We start from the raw sequence: 21,486 nt of genomic DNA, 5'->3' as shown, positions 1-21,486 counted from the left end.
AGTTGGTTGGCTGCTGAGAGGACAAGCTGCTGGACCAGATGGGCCAGCGGTCTGATCCAGCAGGGCACCGCTCCTGCTCTTACTCAGCATCGTTGTTTGCCTTCCCTGGGTGGGCTCCTCCAGCCAGAGTGTGGTGCCCCTGGGTGCCAGGGGTTGGCAAAGGGGCCCCTGCCTTTCCCAGTGCCCCGGGCTCAGCTGCAGTCCTCTCCCAAAGGCCAGGCTCTGCAGGGAACAGGGGAGCAAGGCAGGAAGTGGGGGCAGAGAGAAGAGGGAAGGGCCCTCCCCTGGGGGGCACTGGGCTCTACCTCCTCCCTCCCTGACGCTGGCACAGGAGGGATGTGGTCTTGGGAGAGCAGAAGGGGATGGTGCTCACCCTTGGGGATCCGAGGCGGTGGCTCGCAGGGTGGTGTGGTAGAGCGGCAGGCAGGCAGGGTGGGGAAGACAGATGGCAGTGGGAGCTTGGTGGGTGGCTCTGTGTTCTGCCTGAGTGTGGGGAGGGGGGCCTGGGCCTTCTCTGCAGAGCCTGGCAGCTGGTGCTGCTCAAGGGCCACAGGGCAGGAGGGTCCCCACTGATCCTGGGGTCAGGGGTCATTGGAGGGCCAAACCTCGAGGCAAGGGGGTCAGTAGCATCTGTGATCACTGCATGATGGCAGCAGAAAGCCAGGCTTTGGCATCCTGCCACCCCATGGGGAGAGGGCTCCGGCACATTGCTGGGGGAGCAGTAGCTGCCGGTCACCTGGTGCCAGTCCTCCCTGGCAGGGCTTCCCCCTTCCTAAGGCCCCGTGGGCTTTGGAGGAGCTGCTGTTCTTGCACCCAGGAGGACACTCTGCTCCCTGGCAGGTGGGCACATGGCAGGGCTGTCTTGTGCCTGTCTACCTCTTCCGTGAGGGTGTTTGTGGAAGGCAGGAGGGTCCAAAGGGGCAAAGGGGCTTGTGGACCTCTTTGCACTGTCCCCCTGTGAGGACCGTGGGGATGGGAGGTAAGTATCCCCACCGGGCCTCCCTGGGTGTGTCTGAACAGCCCTTGAGAGGAGGGGAAGAGAGCCTCACCATGCTCTTAGGGCCCTTCCTGCCCCATGGCATCCCCTGCCCCCCCCCCCCCCGAGCAGCAGCAGCAGCTAGAACTCTGCTGTGGTCCAGCTTGGACAGCTGCAACCCTGGGCCCGTGCAACACACGCTCACACATACACCCTTTGGGTGCATTCGCATGCACCCCTTCATCAGTTACTCATTTGGCCAGTTTCGGGTTCATGGTAGCACTGAGGCCCAGAATGGGCCAGTTCTGTGTGTGTGTGTGTGTGTGCGTGCGCGCGCGCATGTGATTGCTTGTGAGCTGCTCAAAGTCTTTTGAAGTTGGTTAGCCTTTAAATTGCAAAAATAAATAAAAATAAGTGATTGGGTGAGTCTGGCCTTGGGGATTCCTCCAACTCCAGAGAAGGACGCTGCTTCAGGGGCAGGGTAGTGGCCAGATCCTGCATGGGGAAGTTCCTTTCTGAGTTCATTCTACCTTGGGGTCCTTCTCTGGGGCCTGCCTTGTGAGAAGTGAGAGGGATTTGGGGGATCCTGATTCTCGACCCTGCGATTCCTGGTTGCCATTTGGGGGGAGGGGAGCCCCAAAGGAGTCCTGGGCTGGTCAGGTGGGGCCCAGACTCTCCCCTTGAGCCCAGAAAGTCTTCCTGGGGGTTGGCCTGGTGGCTTATCAGCAAGGCCCGGGGTGAGCCCTGGCTTGGCCCTCTCTGAGCAGCCACTTCTGCCTTCGTTGGCCTGGGAGCACCTGGGAGGTTGGGGTCGAGGGGAGGGGAGGCCTGTCCTCAGGTGACCCCTGCCTTCTCCCCAACAGGAAAGGGGGTTCCCGGCTGGAGCCCAGAGGCACCACTGTGTTCAGGGCATTTGCCTGGCAGTACAGGGCACCTCCTTCCTTTCCTCCTTTGGTGCTGGCGGCGGCTGGGCTTGCTGACTCCTCTGGGGGGGTGGTTTCAGCTGGTGATACCAGGATGCTGCCTGCTGGCCTCCCAAGTGGGCTGCCAGGAGGAATGGGTGCTGTTCTCATAGCCTGCTTTCCTGGAGAGGTGGTGGAGGGAGGGGGCGCTCCAGAACACCTAACCCTGGCACAGCCAACCGGTGCTGCTCATCCATCAGCAGGTGTCTTCCTCCCACACTCCTCCTGGCTCTTTGCTCCCCCCCGGAAAGCCCCCTTCACAGGGGATGTCCAGGAGGTAGACCCTGCCCTTTCTTCATTTGCAGAGTACCACGCCAGCCGTTCCCGGCGGAAGAGTGTTCCTGGGGGAAAGCAGTACAGCATCAACATGGACACTCCACCGGCCCCCCCCTTCCGTTCCTCAGTGAGTGACTGCAGCCCCCTCCTCCTTCTTCAGCAGTGGCAGGAACCAAAAGAAAGGCTGTGTGAACTAGGAGATACCTCAGAGGTCATCTAGTCCAACCCCTTATGCTGGGAGGAGGCCCCCAACTCCTTTCCTCCAGCAAGGAGAAGTCCCCCACATCCTAAACAGATTGCCTCACTGCCCCATAGTGCTTGGAATTGCCTGCCTGGGGCAGGGGACTCAAGCAGGACAAGCAAGGATGTCCCCCATGGAGCCACCATTCCCGGCCTGCCACCTCTGCTCTCCTCTTGCCCCACTCACCCATCTGGAAGTCACCAACGGGGTGTGGCAGATGACAGGGCAGAGGCTCTGGAAGCTCCCTGCCAGATGCTCCCACATGCGGGGGGGCACCTCTATGGAAGAGGAGCTGAGATCATTTCAGCTGTTGGGGGCTGTTGGGGACGCCATCTCAAGCCGCAGAGGGCAGCGCCTGCCAGGGAATCTGGTGTTTTTGGGGTTCAGCCTGACAGCCCTCTGCTGTGTCTGTTCGGACTCTGAGGCTGAGCCGACAAGGGCAGACGGATGGGTTTCCTGCCTCCTTTCTAGCTTCTAACTGGCATGCCTCATCCTGGGCCAGCCTTGCATGCCATTTCTGAGAAGAATGCTGAGGTTTGGTGGGGGAGGGGGCCAACTTTGTAGATGGCACAAAAATGTGGGGAACTGCCGGTCCTCCTTGGCCTCACAATCTGCCCACAAGCCTGGGGGTGCCCTTAATGCACCTCCCAAGGTATCAAACGTAACTTTAGCAAAAGAGAATGGATGTTTATTGGGCCCAACACTGTTAAGGTCCAGGGTGGTTCTGGGCCAGAAAAGGTTGAATGCTCCCAGGCGAGAGCAAACAAGTTTCTGTCGGTCAAGCAGGAGCCGTGAATGGAATGGAAAGGAGACCACACGGGAGGAAAGGCGGGTTCTGGAAAGATGAGCAGGCTCAAGCTCGTGTTCCTCAAATTAAGCTGGACCGGTGCAGAGGCGGGTGCTGATAGCCCCCGAGGGAGATGGTTTCTGAAGGGGCTGTACCATTAGTGAAAAGCAGGGCTCTCTGGGATGGGTGCCAGCCAAAGTGCCAGTTCGGCCTCTTGGCCTCTTTCTGGCATCTGCTCAGCCACTTCGTAACCTGGGCTGCGGGAATACATGGGGGCTTGGCCTCATCCAGCCATAGTCCTTTCCTGGGTGGCTCCGGTGCTGCTGGAGAAGAGGTCAAGCCCGAGGTGGGCTGCATCGCCACCCCTGTTAATGGAAGCTGACCACTTTGCCCTGGCTGGGCCCTGACTGCAGCCCAGGGGGGAGGGGTCAAGCCAGGTGGCTTTTCCTAAGTGTGTTCTGGGAGGCAGGGAGGGGGCGGGTGGTCATTCTCCTCCTGGCACCAGGGGCAACTGGGCAGGGATCCTCACAGGTCCCCCAGTCCTCCCTCCCCAGGCAGGGCCTCCCTGCCACCTGCAGCGGGTAGGGGTGAGCCTGGTTCAGCCTCACTGGGGCGGTCCTCCCCTCTGCCTGCAGCAACAGGGTTTCCTCAGCCGCCGCCTGAAGAGCTCCATCAAGCGCACCAAGAGCCAGCCGAAGCTGGACCGCACCAGCAGCTTCCGCCAGATGTTGCCACGCTTTCGGAGCGCTGACCATGACAGGTGAGCACAAGGCAGGTCCCACTCGTTGCAGCCACAGTTCAGGGAGAGGGGGAGCATGGGGCTGGGGAGATTGCCCCAGGGCTGGCCAGACTCTCCCTTGGAAGCCGGGGGTCTCTGTGGCCCTTCTCACTGCCCTTAGCCCCCCACTGCCCCCCACCCCCTCCTTGCACTGGCCAGCTTGCCTGCCCACCTGCCCCCGAGACTCGTCCCGGGTGCCCTGCATATTTTTAGCACTTGCCTGCCTGCCTGCCTGCCTCCCCCCCACCGGCTGACGGCAGCCCCGACACGCACGGGCTGCCTCCACTTACGCTGCAGGCTATATATATCCTCCTGGGGGCGGCAGCTCTGAGCAGAAATGCCACGGGGAAGGGAGGGGGAACATCCGCGACCTGCCGCGCATGGACTCTCCCTTGCTTGCTGCTCACTCGCACAGGGCAGGGGTCTGGGAAGGGGGGTCGAGGGCTCAGCTGGCCTTTGCAAGCACTGCCCCTTGCATCCACTGACACACATCCCCTGTGGGGGCCCCAGAGCCCTCCCAGCATCCAGAGCACACCCCCTGCTGGCCCCTCCCTGCCCCGTTCTCCCCCTCCTGTGCTGAGGTTGACTCTGGGACTCCCTGAGGCTACAGAAATGCCCCTCCGGGGGGCAGATGCCAGGTACCCCCGAGCAAGGCTCTGCTGAAGCCCCACCTCCCTTGCTGCACCCTGCCCCCAGGTCCTGGCCTGCCCCCGCCGGCCGCAGCCTGGCAAGCCCCTTCCTTCCCTGCTGACTGAGCGTGCCTCCACCGCAGGGCCCGCCTCATGCAGAGTTTCAAGGAGTCACATTCGCACGAGTCCCTCCTCAGCCCAAGCAGCGCCGCTGAAGCTCTGGAGCTGAACCTGGACGAGGACTCCTTGATCAAGCCAGTTCACAGCAGCATCCTGGGCCAGGAGTTCTGTTTTGAGGTATGGGCTGGCGGCTGGTGCCTCTGCCTCCCTGCAGGGGCTCCTGGGCATGTGCAGAGGGCAGCTCACTCCTGCCACCCTTTCTGCCCAGGTCACGACGTCTTCTGGCACCAAGTGCTTTGCCTGCCGCTCGGCTGCAGAGCGAGACAAGTGGATTGAGAACCTGCAGCGAGCCGTCAAACCAAACAAGGTAGGACCCCCTGGTTGGGCCCCTCTGGCCTCTCCCACTGCCAGTGTCCTTGGAAGGCAGTCCTGGGGGGTGGGGTTGTCCCTGCCTGGCACCTGGGCATTGTGGCTGCTTTGCTCTGCCACCCTGCAGAGGCGGCCCTGGCTTTCCAGGAAGGGGTCTCTCTGCGGCAGCAGAGGAAGCCAAGCCTTTTGCTCCCTCTTGCTTCTCTGGGCATCCTGGGGCCACTTTCTGGGACCCCTGAAGCAGGAGGGGCAGAGTCCCCTAGGAAACCTGGAGATGCAATCTCAGTTTTCCTCTTTTGCCAGATGAGAAAACAGCCCCTTTGCCAACTGGCATCAAGTCGGGCCACTAAGTTCAGATGTTTTTGCCATAAACTGGGGTTACGTGGTTTCAGATCCCTCTGGGCGCCCCCTGAAAGTCCCAAGACCAACTGAAAGGTGTGTCCCCCCCCTTCCCATGATGGTTGCTGATGGTCACCGTGCTGGTGGGAGTGGCAATGGGTCATAGTGCTGCACATCTGCCTTTTCCTTGACCTCTCCCTCCAAATCTGTGTCATCAGCGAAATGGATCTTCCAAAGCCAGGAGCAGTTTCCCCCCCTCCCCCCGTTACAGCAGCCTTAAGCTAAGCCACAAGGGATGCTGGAAACTTTCCTGTCCTGAAGGGATCTGAAATGAAGTTCCCGTCCAGTTGCCTTAATGGCCGAGACACGGCCATTCCTCCCTTGAGTCCACTGGCCCTGCCTCCCCTGGCCCTGAGCCAAGGGGTCTTCAGGGCAGCTGGTTCTCACCCACCCATGGAGCACCTTCCTCTTCGTCTCTGGCTCATGGGGACGTCTCCAAATGTGTCCAGGGTGGGGCACAGACAGCACCCCCCATGGGCTGCTTCCTTGTGGGAGGGCTGCCCTGGTCCCTGAGGAGCAAATGAAGATGGTTTCCAAGCTTCTTGGGAAGTTGGGCTTTATTGGCTGTTTACCTCATTTTTGAAAAAGCGAAGCCCTAGAGTGGCCGAGGGTCCTGTGGCCAGCCGAAGAGTTCTTCGTAACAGAATTTGTAGTGCCAATGGGAAGAACTTTAGACAGGAAAGATGGCCCGAGAAAGTCTTTCCCAATGGGTGGCCCTCAGCGTGTGTAGACTGCAACCCCCAGAATTCTCAGCCAGCAGGCCTGGTTCTGAGAACTCTGGGACTGGCTTCTGACACCCCTGAAGGGCCTTTGTGACTGGCTGAAATGCCCAGCAGTTGGCCTTTCTTGCTTGCCTGCTGCTCCGGTCTCAGAACATTTCCCCAGCTGCTGCCCCCTGCCCCCAATGGCTGGGCATCTGGGATGCCCAGGGCAGTGTTTCTGCATGGCTGTTTACCCTCCCAGTTTACATGGGAGGCTGGAGCGGATGCCCCCCGTGGCCCCTCAGTGCCTGATTCTTGCACCCCAACACTTCTTTGCTTCGGCCCTCCTTGTCTAAGGCCGCACTCCAACCCCAAGCTGAGCAGGGGTGCCATGCAGTGGTGGCTTTGTGCGCGGCGAGGCGCCAGGCTGGGTCCTCAGCTGCTGGAACAGAACCTCCTGACCCCCCTTGAGCTGTGCCCGACTTCCTGCGAGAACGTCCGGTTTTGCGGGTCTGACCTCTAGCCTGGTGGGCTCCGAGTCCAGCCCCAGGCACCACCCCAGCTTCGACAGCCAAGCTGCCCACGGCTGTCTGCAGCCCTTTGGAGAGCCCCCCTGACACCAAGGCCAGGAGGGTCCCTGAGGGGTCGCCGAGTTGGGTCCAAGCGTCCCTGAGTGGCCAGGCACTGAAGCCCTCCTCGGACCCGATCCCTTTTTCCACATCCTGTGCTCTGGAGCGGGGAGGATGGTCCTTGGCCTTCTCTAGAGGGACCACCTTTCAGGTAGTGGGGGGGCTCCATTTCCCCGCTCCCCCTTTCCATGGCTACGCACTGCCAGGCTCTTCAGTCTCCTTTCACAGGACCTGGTTTCTAGCCTCCCATCATACTTGCTGCTTTTCCCAGAGCGTCTTCCGGCTTTTCTGAATCCTCTCCGAGTCTGGGGCCTAGAACTGAGTGTGGTGTTGGAGGGGGTTCTGTCCAGAGCAGAATAAAGCGGAAGTAGCACTTCACGGGAGCGGGGAACTACGTTTCTGCGATGCATTTGCCCTTTTTGCAGCTGCAACACACGCTGGCTCTTACTCTATAGTCAGCTTATATCTCGTGGCTCTTTTCCGCAAGTAGTATTGCCAGGCCAGGTATCCCCCATCCTAGACGTGTGCATTTGATTCTCGTTCTACGCCGCTGCTCTCAGCTCGTTTCTCCGGCTCCCAGGTGTTAGCTCTCCCTCCCGATCCTGTGCCACCTGCAGCTTCCCCAAGCCCTCCCCCCACCTCTTCATCCGACGCGTCAACGAATGAAAATACTGATGGGCAGAGGGCCCCTTCGGGCACCCCTTGGCTCCTCTCTTCAACCGGATGGGGAGCCACCGATGAGCCCTCTGGGGCAGGACCTCTGAGCCAGCTGAACATCCACCGAATTGCCCGGCCCCCGCAAGCCCAGATATTGGCAGTTTGCTGGTCAGCATGTCTTTGGCAGCTGAAGGCACGTTGTCCTGCACCTGTGGTGTTTCCACAAAGTGTTGCGGTAAAGGTTAGCCTGGCAGTGTTATTTTTGACAAACCCACACTACTTGTGGCAGCTGCTGCCTCCAGGTGCTTAGAGACCAATCACTTTGTGATCTCCCCAGTGCCTGTCCAGGCATCACAACAGTCTATCGGCTGCTGCCTCCACCTTCCGGGAGGCAGAGGGGACCTCTTTTTCTTTGGGACGTACCCAAAGAACCTCCCTCCCTCCCGGGCCTGAGCTCAGCTCTGCGGTATGTGGCTCTTCCTCGAGGTCCTGTCTGCTTTCTGCCTCCCACATTTCTCAGATCTTCACGGCCCTCTTGGAGTAAGCAATGGAAACTGGAATTGCAGTTATTCTGCCCCTGAACTGTTCAGACTTAATCTTCGGCTCCCAGACTGTGAGCTGGCCTGGAAGCGATGGGGCCCTTCTGGGCACAGGCTCCCCCCAGTTGATCTGGCAGCCACCGTGCCCTTCTTCCTGGATGCCGTGAGGGCACAGGGCAGTTGCCCAAGTGAAACTTCCCAGTGCGTGCAGCCCTGATGCCAGGCTGTTTTGGCCCCGGGGGGCACCACCGTGGGAAGAGCAGCCGGGTAGCCTTTTAACTCCCTGCCTGTCCTGGGGGACCGGGGGGGCCTGGATTCCCATGTGCCTTCCGGACTGACGGTGCCACCCCCCCGGCCAACTCCAGGAGTGTACTGAGCCTCTTCGCTGTAGGGAGTCCTCTGGTGTTTTGCCCGCATGCGGCAGAGTTAGGGCGATGACCTTGATGGAGATAGGCAGGGACTGTCACCTGAGCAGAAGGGCTGAAGCGTTTTTTAAATCCAGAATTACGAGGCAACGTTCAGAGGAAGCAGCTCAGGCAGAGGCTGTCCCGCCTCACCGAAGTACACGAAGCGTTGTCAGGCTTGCAGGCCTGTCGTTACCGCTGTCCTCAGTAGAAGCAAAGTGTCCTTCCCGCGGAGCCGACTGCCCGGTCTGGTCTACTGGGCTGGACTGGCATCAATCCTGCAAGCCTGATGGTGCCGCCCTCCTCCTCTTCCTCCTCCTCCTCCCCCTGGTTCAGTGAACACCCACTTTTCCCTGCAGGCAGGAGGGCATGACCAGGGAACCCCCTTCCCTGTTGGAGAGGGGCCCTGCACATTTCTCTGGGGAGCAGCCAGGGAGGAGAGGTTCCCCCAGCAGAGCTTTCATGTTGTACCTCTTTGAGTCCACTCTTCCCTTGCAGGTTTCCTGAGGGAGGAGCCAGAGGGGAGGATCTTTCTCATCATGTCCCCCCTCCCCGCCATTAAACCCCCCTTTTCCAGTGAGCTTTTCCTGTATTGCTGACCCTGCAGTTCAGGGTTGGGGTTGCAGCAAGCCCGGGACATGGGGACGTGGCTCCTTCCTCCTACATGCTTGGCGGGAGGCCGCTGCCCTCCTCGCTCCTCCTGGGCCGGTGTGGGAGTGGAGGTGGCCTCTGTTTTGGTCACCAAGCCGCATCACCCTCATCCTCATTGCCATTGTGATTGTCTTGGGAAAGTTATTTTCCATTGTGAAGTCCAGAACAAAACATCTGTAGCAGGGCTGCAAAAGTACATTTGGGGGAAACCGCCTTGGTCGAGAGTGGGAACGGCTGTGCTGGGCTCCAGCAGCAAAATACAGCTCAGGTCCAGCAGCACTTTCTGGGCTGACAAGATTTGTGGGGAGCAGCTGCCGAGTTTGCTCACCGGTCTCTGCAGTTGGGAAAGAAGTTTCAGAACACCCAAGACTGAGCCCATACAAGACCTTCAGCTCAGCTTCCCGAAGAATAATGAAAGGAATCCATGTGCCACTGCACATAAGCCACAAGTGTGTCTCTTCTTAAACCAGAGAAATGCTCTAGAGTTGGTGACTGTCGCTGATTGGCAGAAGCGCTCTGCTCCAACTGAACTGGGCTGGGAGCGAGGAGGCCTTTCCACTCCACCCAGGGCAATTGCTGACAATTTCCTTTTGGGTTGGGAGGCCTGGGAGATTGGCCCCGGTGAAGCAAGGAGGGAGGCAGGGTGGCACAGAGGTAGGATGTGTGCAGGACTCTGCTGTGGGGGCTGGCTGCTATTCCCCCAGCAGCACAGAGGGAGAAGAGGGTGCTGCAACAATGGGCAAAGATTTAGGAGTTCTTGAACTTGGGCATCCGTGGGCACAGCAGGGCTGGTCATCTTGTCCCTCCTCAGAAGCCCACAGGGAAGAAGGCCATTTGAATCCTGATAAGACTGCAGACAACTAAAATTTCTGCACCATGGCCTGTCAAAGAATATATATCTGCACCTATCTGCCCCTTTCTGGTATTTTGCAAAATGTTTCCCTCCACTATGGATGAAATGTGCAAGAGATCTGAAACTTCACTGCAGATCGTATTTGGCACCGTGCATCCCTAGATGTCTCTTTTCTGTTCCTTCATGTTTACCTTTCCATCCTGGCTTCTATGCTGGGTCCATGGTAAAGCTCAGCATTTGCCATTTGAGACCACTAACAGTTTCTTGAGAAAAGAATGAAGGGGACTTATTAAATGATAATCCTGCCACCACCACTGTAAACCATAATATAATGTTGGATTCTGTCAGATACTTTGCCGGAATCAAGATAAATTGCTTCCACAGTGATCTCACTTAGCCAGTAGCAGAAAAATACCTTTCTGGCAAGATGCATTTTGGAGAAAGCCATGCTGCCCACGACTGATGAAGATGCTGACAAACCATTTGCTTTATTATCTTCCTAGCTATGGAAGTCAGACTGGTCTTCATTTTCCCAAACCTTGGCTTATGGAAACTGGAATATATGTTGTCTCATGTCCTGTGGTTACTGACAGTAAGCCATACAACTCAGCTAGCAATGACCATACCTCCGAAAATCAGGTAGTTGGCAAAAGGTGTTTGACTGCTCTGGCAAGTGATACTACCAACCTGTATGAAATCTTTCCTGCAGGTGACCCGGGGACCAGATACCAGTGGAAAAGTGTTCCATTTTAGATTGTCACGGGGCACTTGGACCATTAATCTGCCAGTGGTGGTGCACTGCAGACCAGAAGCAGTCCTGGATACTCCATCCATTTCACAGCCCTGGCTTTCTGGTGGCCCATCTGTTGTGAATCATCAACTGGTGGGAGCCAAACATCTAGAAAAAAGTCTATTGGTCTTCCATTGTGCTGCCACTGCAGGTAAAAGATGTCCCACTGCAGGCTGATCAGCTTGAGGTCAATGCTGAGAAAAGCCTTGCAATAGATTATTAAGCAGTCAGTTTATGAGAACATGGAAGGAAGAGAAGAGGATGACCAGCAGTAAGGTGGATGGACTCAGTCACAGTGCTAACAGGTGCACCATCGGGACATCTGAAGGACCAGGTTGGGGACGGATCCTCCTGGAGAAGGTCTATCTATGTGGTTGCTGGGAGTCGATGCTGACTTGATGGCACATAATTGTCAATAATCATTTAGAAAAGAAGGCACTGGTTAGGGGGAGCCAGCAGGTTTGATCAAGAATAAGTCATGTCTGACCAATCTGGTCTCTTTTGCCAACAGAGTGACCGATTTAGTTCACAAGGGGAATGTGGATGTAGTGCATCCTCGACTTCAGCAAAACATTTGAAGTCTCCCATGAGATCCTAGTAGAAAAGATGAGAAAATGTGGGCTGGACTCTGACCATTAGACGGACCTGGAGCTGGTTGAATCATTGTGCTGGAGACGGAGGCACTGTGGTTGCTGGCCAAGCCAGACACAGGGAAATGTTGAGTGGTGTGCCGCAGGCTTTCATCTAGGCTCTGTGCTGGTCAATGTATTTGTAAATTAGGATGGGTTGTTAGAAAATGTGATAGCTGAATTTGGAGAGGATACCAACATAGACACCAACAAACTCCACAGAGGAGTGTCAAGATTCAGGAATGTTTTGACAAGCTGGAACAATTGGCAGCAACTAGCAAGAGGAATTTCAACAGGGACAAATAAGAAGTCCTATATTTGCTAGAAAAAAAAAGTACAAGATGGGGTGGGTATACAGGGCAGTAGCATCTGCAGAAGGAATGTAGGAGAATCACAAGCTGAGCATGAGCCAAGAATGTGATGCAGCTGTAAAAAAAGCCAATGCAATCCTTGGCTGCATCAACAGAAGTCCAATGTCAAGATTAAAAGATGTAATTGTTCCTCTCTCTCCGTGTTGGTTAGGCCACACCTAGAATATTGGGTCCAGTTTGGACACCATGTGCTTACACTGGCAAACTGGATGGTGCCCCGAGAACAGCCGGCAGGATACAAGGAAACATTTAGGAGGCCTGGTTGGAGCATCTGGCATGTCTGCCCTGGAGAAGAGAAGGCTGTGGGGAGATGCGATAGCCAAATTCAAGTATCTGAAGAGCTGTCAGGTAGAAGGCAAGACAGAGTTGTTCCAGAAAACAGGCAAGCAGTTCTGGGTTTAATATACAAGGAAGCAAATTGCACTTGGACATCAGGAAAAAATTCCTAATTGCAGGAGCTGTTCCACAACAGAACAGCCTTCCTTAGGAGGCAGGGGACTCTGCATTGCTGGTGGTGTTGAACAGAAGATGGACTCGGCTCTCCGTTCCAAATGTGGCAGTAGTGTTTCCTGTCCTGGGCAAAGGGTTCGACTAGATGCTCTCCAAGGTCCCCCAGTCCTGAGACTCCTCCAGCTCAGTGGGGCTGACTGTGGTTGTTTCACCTTTACCTTTGGGATGCAGCCGCTTGCCGGGCCTCTTCTCTACAGTCTTCTGCTGCATCCCTCGTTGGTACTATTTTTAGGCCACCCCGTAGTGGGTATTCTCCATGCTGCTTATGAGACAGAGACTGAGATTTCTCCCACACAGCAATAAATCAATTATAAACAAAGCAGAGGAAAAAGAATTAATAGAGCTAAAAGGGCGCCACCCCATACCAGTTAAAAGGCTTGGGGAAATTGATAGAGATTTGCTTGCTGGGGAGATGCTAAGCGGTGCACTGTGAGAGGCCGTGTATTATGGTCCATCCCTCTGGGAAGAGAGTGCCCCATCCTGCACCAGTGGGCCCAGATGGGGTTGGCCGGACCAGGCTGGGCCAGGCTGCGACGGGGCCTTGGATTGGAGGGGTTGAGGGGCCAGGAGGCTCTGCTGGGCTGGAGGGTTGGCTGGGCAGGCAGGGGTCTTGCGTGCACTGAAGGAGCCACACGTCCTGTGGGGATGGGAAGGGAGAGCATGGTCCCCTGCCCCTCCCTGTGCCCCTGTCTGTGGTCTGGCTGGCCCACCGCTTCCTCCTGGGCCCTCGGAGCACCGGTGTGGACTTCCTTCCGGCTAAGCTTTCCCCTCCTCTGCGCAGGACAACAGCCGGCGTGTGGACAATGTGCTGAAGCTGTGGATCATCGAGGCGCGGGACCTTCCCCCCAAGAAGCGCTACTACTGCGAGCTGTGCCTGGACGACATGCTGTATGCGCGCACCACCAGCAAGATGCGGACAGACAACGTCTTCTGGGGGGAGCACTTCGAATTCAACAACCTGCCAGCTGTGCGCACCATCCGACTGCACCTCTACAAGGACACGGACAAGAAACGCAAGAAGGACAAGAGCAACTACGTGGGCATGGTCAGCATCCCCATCGCCAGTGTCACCGGGCGCCACTTTGCTGAGCAGTGGTACCCGCTCAGCCAGCCCAGCGCCAGCAAGAGCAAGTCGGGCTGCCCGTCTGTCCGTGTCAAGAGCCGCTTCCAGGCCATGAGCATCCTACCCATGGAGCTGTACAAGGAGTTTGCAGAGTATGTCACCAACAACTACCGCATGCTGTGCGCCGTGCTGGAGCCTGTCCTGAGCGTCAAGAGCAAGGAGGAGGTCGCCTGCGCCCTGGTGCACATCCTGCAGAGCACTGGCAAGGCCAAGGTACCCCTTGGGAAGGGTGGGGGAGCTGGGTGAGGGTGGGCTGGCATGGCTTCTGCAGCTCCTCTCCCACTTGCTCCCGGCAGGACTTCCTGTCCGACATGGCCATGACAGAAGTGGACCGCTTCATGGACCGTGAACACCTCATCTTCCGGGAGAACACGCTGGCCACCAAAGCCATAGAGGAGTATCTCAAACTGATCGGACAAAAATACCTCAAGGATGCAATTGGTAGGAGCCCAGGAGGAGGAGGGGGCATTTGGGGGGAGGAGGCGGCGCCCCATGGGCAGCCATGGGGTGTGCATGGGGCGGAATGGCCTCCCTTTGGCTGGTAAATAGAGTCATGAGAGACAACCCCAAAGTCTCACCAGAAATTGTAACTTTCAGCATGAGGTAGAGGGAAATCATTAAATATTTGGTGGGTGGGTAGGTGTAATGGCAGGAAGTTTGAATTTGGGTTGGATTTTGTCCTTTCTCCGGGCTCCACCCGTGTTTTGGAGCAGGGCCTGGCGTCTTCCTTCCTTCGCCCTGCCTGCCTGCTTGGTCTTCTCTGCTGAAAGTTCAGAGAGGGAGGCCTGGCAGCTTCCCTGAACCCAGGGGTGCTCTATGTGCAAGTTGGGCTTTGCGTGGGGCTGGGGGAAGGAAGCTGCTGGGCCCATCCCTGTCTGCTCTGCCCCCAGGTGAGTTCATCCGAGCTTTGTACGAGTCTGAGGAGAACTGCGAGGTGGACCCCATGAAGTGCTCGGCCTCCACCTTGGCTGACCACCAGGCCAATCTCCGCATGTGCTGCGAACTGGCCCTCTGCAAAGTGGTCAACTCCCATTGGTCAGTGTGGGGCTGATGGCTCAACCAGCCTCCTGCATTTCCTGCATGTTTGGGCGGCCTTGGGGGAGAAATGCATTATGTGGGCCAGGCATTTGTGGCCAGGCAGCCTGGGGGTTGGGGGCAGACCTGCAGGGAGGGCAGGCAGTAACCTTTGCCCCTCCCCTGCCCCTAGCGTGTTCCCACGGGAGCTAAAGGAGGTCTTTGCATCGTGGCGGCTGCGCTGTGCTGAAAGGGGCCGGGAAGACATCGCAGACCGCCTGATCAGTGCGTCCCTCTTCCTGCGCTTCCTGTGTCCAGCAGTCATGTCACCCAGCCTCTTCGGCCTCCTGCAGGAGTACCCGGACGAGCAGACATCCCGCACTCTCACGCTCATCGCCAAGGTCATCCAGAATCTGGCCAACTTCACCAAGTGAGTGTGGAGGGGTGGTGGGGGCTGGAAGGCAGTGGGAACGAGGGGGTGAGTTTTCCACCATCTGCCCCATGCACAGCCTCAGGGCTCAGAGCTCTGGACGAGAACACCTCCCTGCAGCTGTGGCTGAGCCCCCTTCTTCTCTGGCGCCAACCAAGAGCCTGCCTTTTCTGTCCCCCAGTCCCACGGGGCCTCCTGGGGGACTGGAAGACAGCCAGGTCCCTCTGAAAGGCCAGTGCAAGGGAGGGAACTGTTGGAGGCTTGAGAAGGGGGACCAAGAGGGGAAAGTGGCCACCCTCTTGAAATGCCTCCAGGGAGCATCGCATAGGAAATGGTCAGAGCCGGTCCACTCTCTGTCCTGAGGAGGACACCCAGTCACGGATCAAAGTTACAGGAAGGCAGACAAGGTGAGCGTGTGGGAAAAAGTTCCTGACAGGAAGAGGAGTCAGGTAGAGGACACAAAGACCAGACAGATGGTGGGGTGGGTGGGAGCAGAGTAGGACTGGGTGGCCTCAGGGGACCCTTACTGCTCAAGGTCCTATGCAGTGTGGGAGCAGGGTGGTCCTCAGCTGCATCCCAAGAGGTGGAGAAGAGGGAACGGGGAGGTTTTCAGTTCACGCAAGTGGCCCAAATATGCATTCTGAGGTATGTATTTCTCTCAAAATACCCCTACCTCTTTTTTTTTTTTTAAATCCAAGTGACTCTTAACGCCTTGGGGTATTTCGGGGCATTCAGCTCCTGAAGTCCATGTTTCCCAGAAGGTCTGTGGCCTGTGAGGTGTGCCTGGAGGCCCAGCTGGACCCCACAGCCAGCATGTGGTGTGGATGCTTGGTGGGCAATCAGGACTTCCTTCCAGCTGGGTTTCCTGCAGCACCCTATCCAGAGTCTGTCTGGGAAGGTAGTCCCAAAGCCCAGACAAGGTCGAGGGCGTGGGGGAGGACGTTCAGGCAGGGGCTGTTGAATCTGCCACTCTGGTGTGGTGTGAATGGCCCTGGTGTCCAGTCAACATTCGGGTTCAGGTCTGGGGGGCTGTTCCCCCCTGGAAGCCCTGTATTCAGAAGCTGTCTACCTGAGGAGGGCCTTTCGCTGTGGGTTCTCACCAGCCGATTAAGTTGGTCTTTGGAGGCTCTTCGGTGGGGGTCATCTTGGGCTCTGCGCTCCTTCCTGCTTGGCCCCGGAACGTATCCACCTTTCCCACCCTTTCCCAACAGAACCTCCTGATCGTATTTTTTGTGGTTGCAAACGCTTCAGCCCCTGAGGGGTCCCAAAACTGACTGGCAAAAGAAGCATTTAAATTTGAGCTAAGAATTCAGAGGAGGGCAGCTTTGGGTGAACTCAGCTTTGGTGCACCTGGTGAATGCGCATTAGAGCGTATTTTTTCAACCTTGCCTACTTTAAGATGCGTGGACTTCAACTCCCAGAATTCCCCAGCCAGTTAACTGATTGAGGGCTCTGCACAGTACATCCTGACTCCTCTGGAAGCTTTAGGTTCCTTTTCCCTTCAGACTGTCCCTCCATGCCTCAGGACAGAAGGACCATCTGGTAGGGTCAGGCCAGGAAGGCAGCCAATAAGGCATTTTGTTCCTCCTGAGGGGCAGACAGGAGCCTTGGAGAAGCTCGCAAGCAGGAAATGATGTTCTCCTCTCCTGCTGTCCTTCCCTGGAAAGGGGGACTTGGAGGGATGCTACCCCCAATCTGGAGAGTATGGGGTCTTCAAGGCTGACAGCCCTCGGTTAGACTTGTCCTCCATTAATGGATCCTATCCCCTGCTGAAGCCATAGAAGCTGGTGGCCGTGCCGGTGTCTTGCGGGAACACAGTCCAAGAAGCCAAAGCTGGTCTCTGCTTCACAGCCTCTCCAGCTGCCCATTTGTGTGTTGTGGACTTCTTAGGAGAGGGAGACGCATGTTCTCCAGCCAGGGAGGAAAGAGCCAGCGGGTGGAGTTGCTTCCAGTCAGGAATGCCCAATTGACATTCCGTGTACAGCGGGAGACATTACAGCCAAAAGGCAGCTGGATGCTGGATCTGCTGAAAATTTTCTCTGGATCAAGGCGAGATCTTGAGATTACCCATATGTACTTTGGACAGCTGGGGTTTTTTGTGAGTAGATGGTAGAAGTGGAGGTTTTTGCAGTCAACTGCAAACAGCTGGGAATCGCAGGATTCTGCTGAGCTCAGAGCCGTTAATGTAGCCTTTTATGGACTCAAAGTTTGACCAACCCTCATCTTTTTAATCACTTCGGAATTTACCTTTTTTTTTTTTTACTGCTTGTTAAAGATTGAAAATCTTCAGAACCGCAAGTCTGGTTGTATTCTCTAGGTTCAGTCTGTTAAGAAAGAAAATTATGAGTTTAAAGTTTTGTAAGAATTTTCATTTTGGAATACACAGCAAAAGGGTGATTACAGATGATTACTGTTGGCTTTAGAAAGTTTTAAACAGGTTAAAGGCTCAGATGGATTTGATTTAAGACTTTGAAGTTAATTGAAAGGATCTTTTCTCATGGGAAAATTCCTTTGTTTATATTTGGAAACCCATAACACAACTTTGAAGGTTGGACATTAGAGGGCACCAAATTGCTACCTTAAAAGAAATGTTTACTGAACTGAACTGGTGCAGGAAGTTTTTGAGTTATCAAACTATATAGTGGAATCAAAAGGTGTTATTGAAGAGGAACAAGCCCCACTGAATAAAACTGAAATTAACTTACAGGTGGATTTAAAAATTATAGTCCGCAAGAAAGAGGATTTAAATAAAGGATTTACAAATGAAATTGGATGAAGTTTTAAAAATTTAAAAAATGTACAAACAGTAAACCAGAAGAGCAGTGTGGATAATTTTTTCATACTGGATTTACAAAAGGGATTTTCTGGCGTTGCCACACTGAAATTACAAAAGGGGCCTGACAAAGATGGCAAGAACTTTGAGAGAAGAGACTAAGAGAGTGAGAAAGCAGGTGTTAGAATTTTCTTTGAGGAATTTAAAGATCATTGGGAGAAAGAAGGAAGATTACAAACTTGGTTTATTTGATCAAGGTTAAAAATAATGGGTTGCTATTTCTGGTGATGTTTAATGGTTTTTCTGATTGGGACTGATGATGGTTATTTCCGGTAATGTTTAACTTTTTTTTTTTTTTTACTGGGACTGGACTTTGATTATTTGAAGAGAGGAGATGGGATTTGTTTAAATAGAAATAGAGATATAAATATTAAAAGAAAGGATTCAAACTGGGTGTAACAAAGTTTGTAATACCTATGTTGTTGTTTCTGCTAACCCTTACTGGACTTTTGCTGATTAATATGGAGAGATGAGGTTTTGGAGACAGGCTTATAGAGGGTGAGGCATGGAATGAAGAGATGTTTGGTTGTATTTTAAGAGAGAGTGATAAATTGTTAATGGTGATTATACTTGCTGGGGATGAAGCGGGAGGCTTCTTTTTCTATCTTTTTCTTCCCCTTTCCTTTTTTTCCTTTTTCTCCACTTTTTTAATTCTTAATTTTTTTAAAATGTATTTCTGTACTATGTAGTTCTATTAGTTTTATCTGTATAATTTAATAAAATTATTGGGGGAAAAAAGGAAGGAGCCAGAGGGCCAACCTGCTCTTCCATAACAGCATCCCCACACCCCATTTTGCCCACTCCTCCTCCCAGGATCTCTTTGTCGCCCCCGTTCCACCTGGTCCCCCATCCTAGCCTTCTCCTTCCTTTCTTTTGGAAACCCCATCTTGGTGCAAAATGTGTCATTTTTAGGAAGTGCATGGAATAGAAAAGCCTGCACGCACACCTCATGCAGTTTTTCCCTGTCTGCTGTCAGGAAACATTCATTCTGACTGAGGAGGAACTCCTGAGGTGAAATAAGGGGATTGCCAATGGCGAGGGAGGAAGCCCTGGGCCTTCGCTGGCCCAGCCTCCTCCTGCTGGTTGGGGTTGTGTGTGCATGGATGGCTCCCCAGATGAAGCTGTCCGTCCGTTTTCCCAGTCCCTGCTTTGGTTGTCCTTCTGGCTGGCCAGGCTGCCTCTGGTGATACAGAGGATGCACCCCAGTGACCTGGGTGGAAAAAGGATGGTGAAACGCCAGCTGAGTTCTACTCCTTCTTAATTCACCTACGGATGGAAAAGTAACCCTTTGCTCCGTGGCCTGATGCTTTCTGTTGCCTTGAGGGACCCCGGCTAGCCTAAAGGTAGCTGCTTTTGTGGGCCCAGAAGGGGCAGTACTTCCTAGGGTTTGGGGAGGGAGCTCTTCTGTGGGTGGGCCTGGAAAGGTCAGCATTCAGAAAGGGTCTGAATGAAGCCTTCCTGTTGCCTTTTGCATGAATGTGCCACTGTTCAGTCGCAGCCCCACCAGGACTGGGGAGGGGGTGGTGGGGTTTCCTCTCATTTTAGTTTTGTGCATTCCCACAATAACTGAGGCTCAACCAAAAGGTGTTTCGTCTTGTGAGAAAGGGCCAGCCAGGCCTAGGAAGAGGAAGCTGGAAAGAGAAAAGGGAACTGGAAGAAACATGCCCTAACAACGTAAAACAAAAGGAGCAGTGAATCTGGCAGAAAAAATAGAAAGTGAATATACAGAGTGCAACAAGCACGTGGGAAAAAACAGTGAGAATTTCTTTGATGCCTTTGATGCAGGGGGGAGATGATCTGTAAGCCCCCCTCCCACCCTTCTGTTCCAAGGAGCAGGACACAGTTGGGTTGCTGACAAAGGGATGCTGGACTCTTGGCATCTTTCTCCACCATTGAGCACAGAGGAGAGGCCCTTGGGCCCGACTGGCTTTCCCAGGGAGGAAATCCAAACAAGAAAGCAGAGGGAGGGGTCAAGATTAGCTATTCCAGGACACTGTGAGAGACTTTGCTGGAACTGCCCCAGGCCCGAACGCAGCCCCTTGAGTTGCCAAGAATTCAGAGGGGACATTGCTGACTTTTAGCACAGCCCTCAGCTGAGGCCCTCCTGGAAATCAGAGGCCGATCTGCTGAATGTCTGTTCCAGGTGAAGAACGGGCCCTGCTGAAGGAAAGGTGGCCAGATTCTGCTCAGTTAAACCCTCCCTCACCAACTTGACTTTTTGCAGCATGCCTCTGTGGCTGGATGCAACATCCTGGGCAGATACTGGACATTTGGACATCCCCCAGACCTTTGAGCAAAGTGCCTCCAAGGAGAGGCTAGATGGCCATCGGTCTCAGAGGCTCTCTTGGGTTCTGCATGAGCAGGGGGTTGGACTAGATGACCTCTAATGTACCCTCAACCTGAGATCCTGCGAAAGGTTCTTGAGAGGGCCTAGTTGCTACGGGTAAGAGGATCTCTCCCTTGGTGGATTCTTAACCTGTTAAAAGCAGAAGGCAAGGAATGAGCATACGTGGGCAATTTTCTCGAGGGAAGTCAAAGCAGAGTCCCTTTACGGATCAGTGTGGGGACCGGAGCTTCTCCACGAGGGACATGGGCTAAGTGGTTGTCATGGAGCTGGACCAGTTTTTGGGTGACCCTCAGCTGTTTAGGGAAACAAAAGTGTGCAGCAGGTACAAGAAGGCCAGTTCTGGGCGAGGGACGATCAGGAGGGAGGCGAGGAAACGGTGCTGTTGGGACTCCAAACAATGGTCTGTGGGTCAGGATTCTGGGTACAGTTCTGGCCACTATGCTTGACCAAAGATGTAGTGGAGATGGAAAAAGGGCTGAAGAGCTGGGGGCCAGAAAGTTTGGGGCTCTTTGCCTTGGGAAACTGACTGAAATGGGTAAAATCCTGTCTGGCCTGAAGCTGCAGGAGCCCTTGGAGAGGACCAGCCAATGGAACTGACTGGAGGCGATTTGCAGCTGCCTGCAACGCCACCCGCTAGTTAGGTCTTCCTTGCAGGCCGGAGCAAAGCCATCGCCAGTGGCTGAAGACCTTCCTCAGCCTCTTTTAGACCTGGTGCTCAGGGTTTCCTCCACATCTCACTGGTGGGAGACCCGTGGCAGGAGAGGGGAGCGCCTCCGACTCCCACAGGCATTTCCCGACCGGGCAGGGCAGTTCTTGCGTTCTTGGAGGACCCCAGCGAAGCGGGTGTTCCTTCTTCGAGGCGAGGTGCGTTGCTTTGCTGATTGTTCGCTCGGTGGCAAATCTCGGCTGCCCTCCTGCAAGGCTGGGTGTGTGTGTGTGACAGGTTTGTGTCGCACAAAGTGATGGAGCAGGAACACAGCTGTCGCTCTGCTCCGTGTTCAGGGTGTGTGGGTACCCAGGGTAGGAAGGGGAACGACCGGGTTGGCGAATTCAGGGGCACAGCTGCAACCTGTGTCACCACCTGTCAGCTGGTGCTAGGGTAATGTTGTGGCAGCGAGTAATGAAACGTTATTCCCCCCCCTGCCTGCCCGCTGTGGCAGATTTGGCAGCAAGGAAGAGTACATGGCGTTCATGAACGAGTTTCTGGAGCTGGAGTGGGCCAGCATGCAGCAGTTCCTGTACGAGATCTCCAACCTGGACACCCTCACCAACAGCAGCAGCTTTGAGGGCTACATCGACCTCGGCCGGGAGCTCTCCACGCTGCACGCCCTGCTGTGGGAGGTCCTGCCTCAGCTCAGCAAGGTGCCTGCCAGGGGACGGGGTGGCGGCTGGGACGGTGGCCCCCAGCAGGTCTTGGGGCAAGGGTATGGGAGGACGGGCCTCTGCTGCCTCCTGGCAGCGGTGCAGA

The 21,486-nt window shown here is 55.2% G+C and overlaps 1 protein-coding gene across 1 annotated transcript in view; it reads left to right on the top strand.

The window, feature by feature from the left end:
- SYNGAP1 (synaptic Ras GTPase activating protein 1) overlaps positions 1–21,486 on the top strand; it is a 47,011-nt gene that overhangs the window by 12,407 nt on the left and 13,118 nt on the right. Inside the window, exons 4-12 of the mRNA XM_063291190.1 lie at positions 2,244–2,341; positions 3,878–4,002; positions 4,793–4,946; positions 5,038–5,136; positions 13,053–13,607; positions 13,691–13,835; positions 14,285–14,429; positions 14,602–14,838; positions 21,179–21,380. Of these exons, the coding sequence (XP_063147260.1) occupies positions 2,244–2,341; positions 3,878–4,002; positions 4,793–4,946; positions 5,038–5,136; positions 13,053–13,607; positions 13,691–13,835; positions 14,285–14,429; positions 14,602–14,838; positions 21,179–21,380 (1,760 nt within the window). The remainder of the gene's footprint in view (positions 1–2,243; positions 2,342–3,877; positions 4,003–4,792; positions 4,947–5,037; positions 5,137–13,052; positions 13,608–13,690; positions 13,836–14,284; positions 14,430–14,601; positions 14,839–21,178; positions 21,381–21,486) is intronic.

Source organism: Candoia aspera, chromosome 2 (assembly GCF_035149785.1).
Source record: "Candoia aspera isolate rCanAsp1 chromosome 2, rCanAsp1.hap2, whole genome shotgun sequence".
NCBI classification, from domain to species: domain Eukaryota; kingdom Metazoa; phylum Chordata; class Lepidosauria; order Squamata; family Boidae; genus Candoia; species Candoia aspera.
Note: the sequence above shows the minus strand (reverse complement) of the source record. Positions and strands in the feature narration are given on the sequence as shown.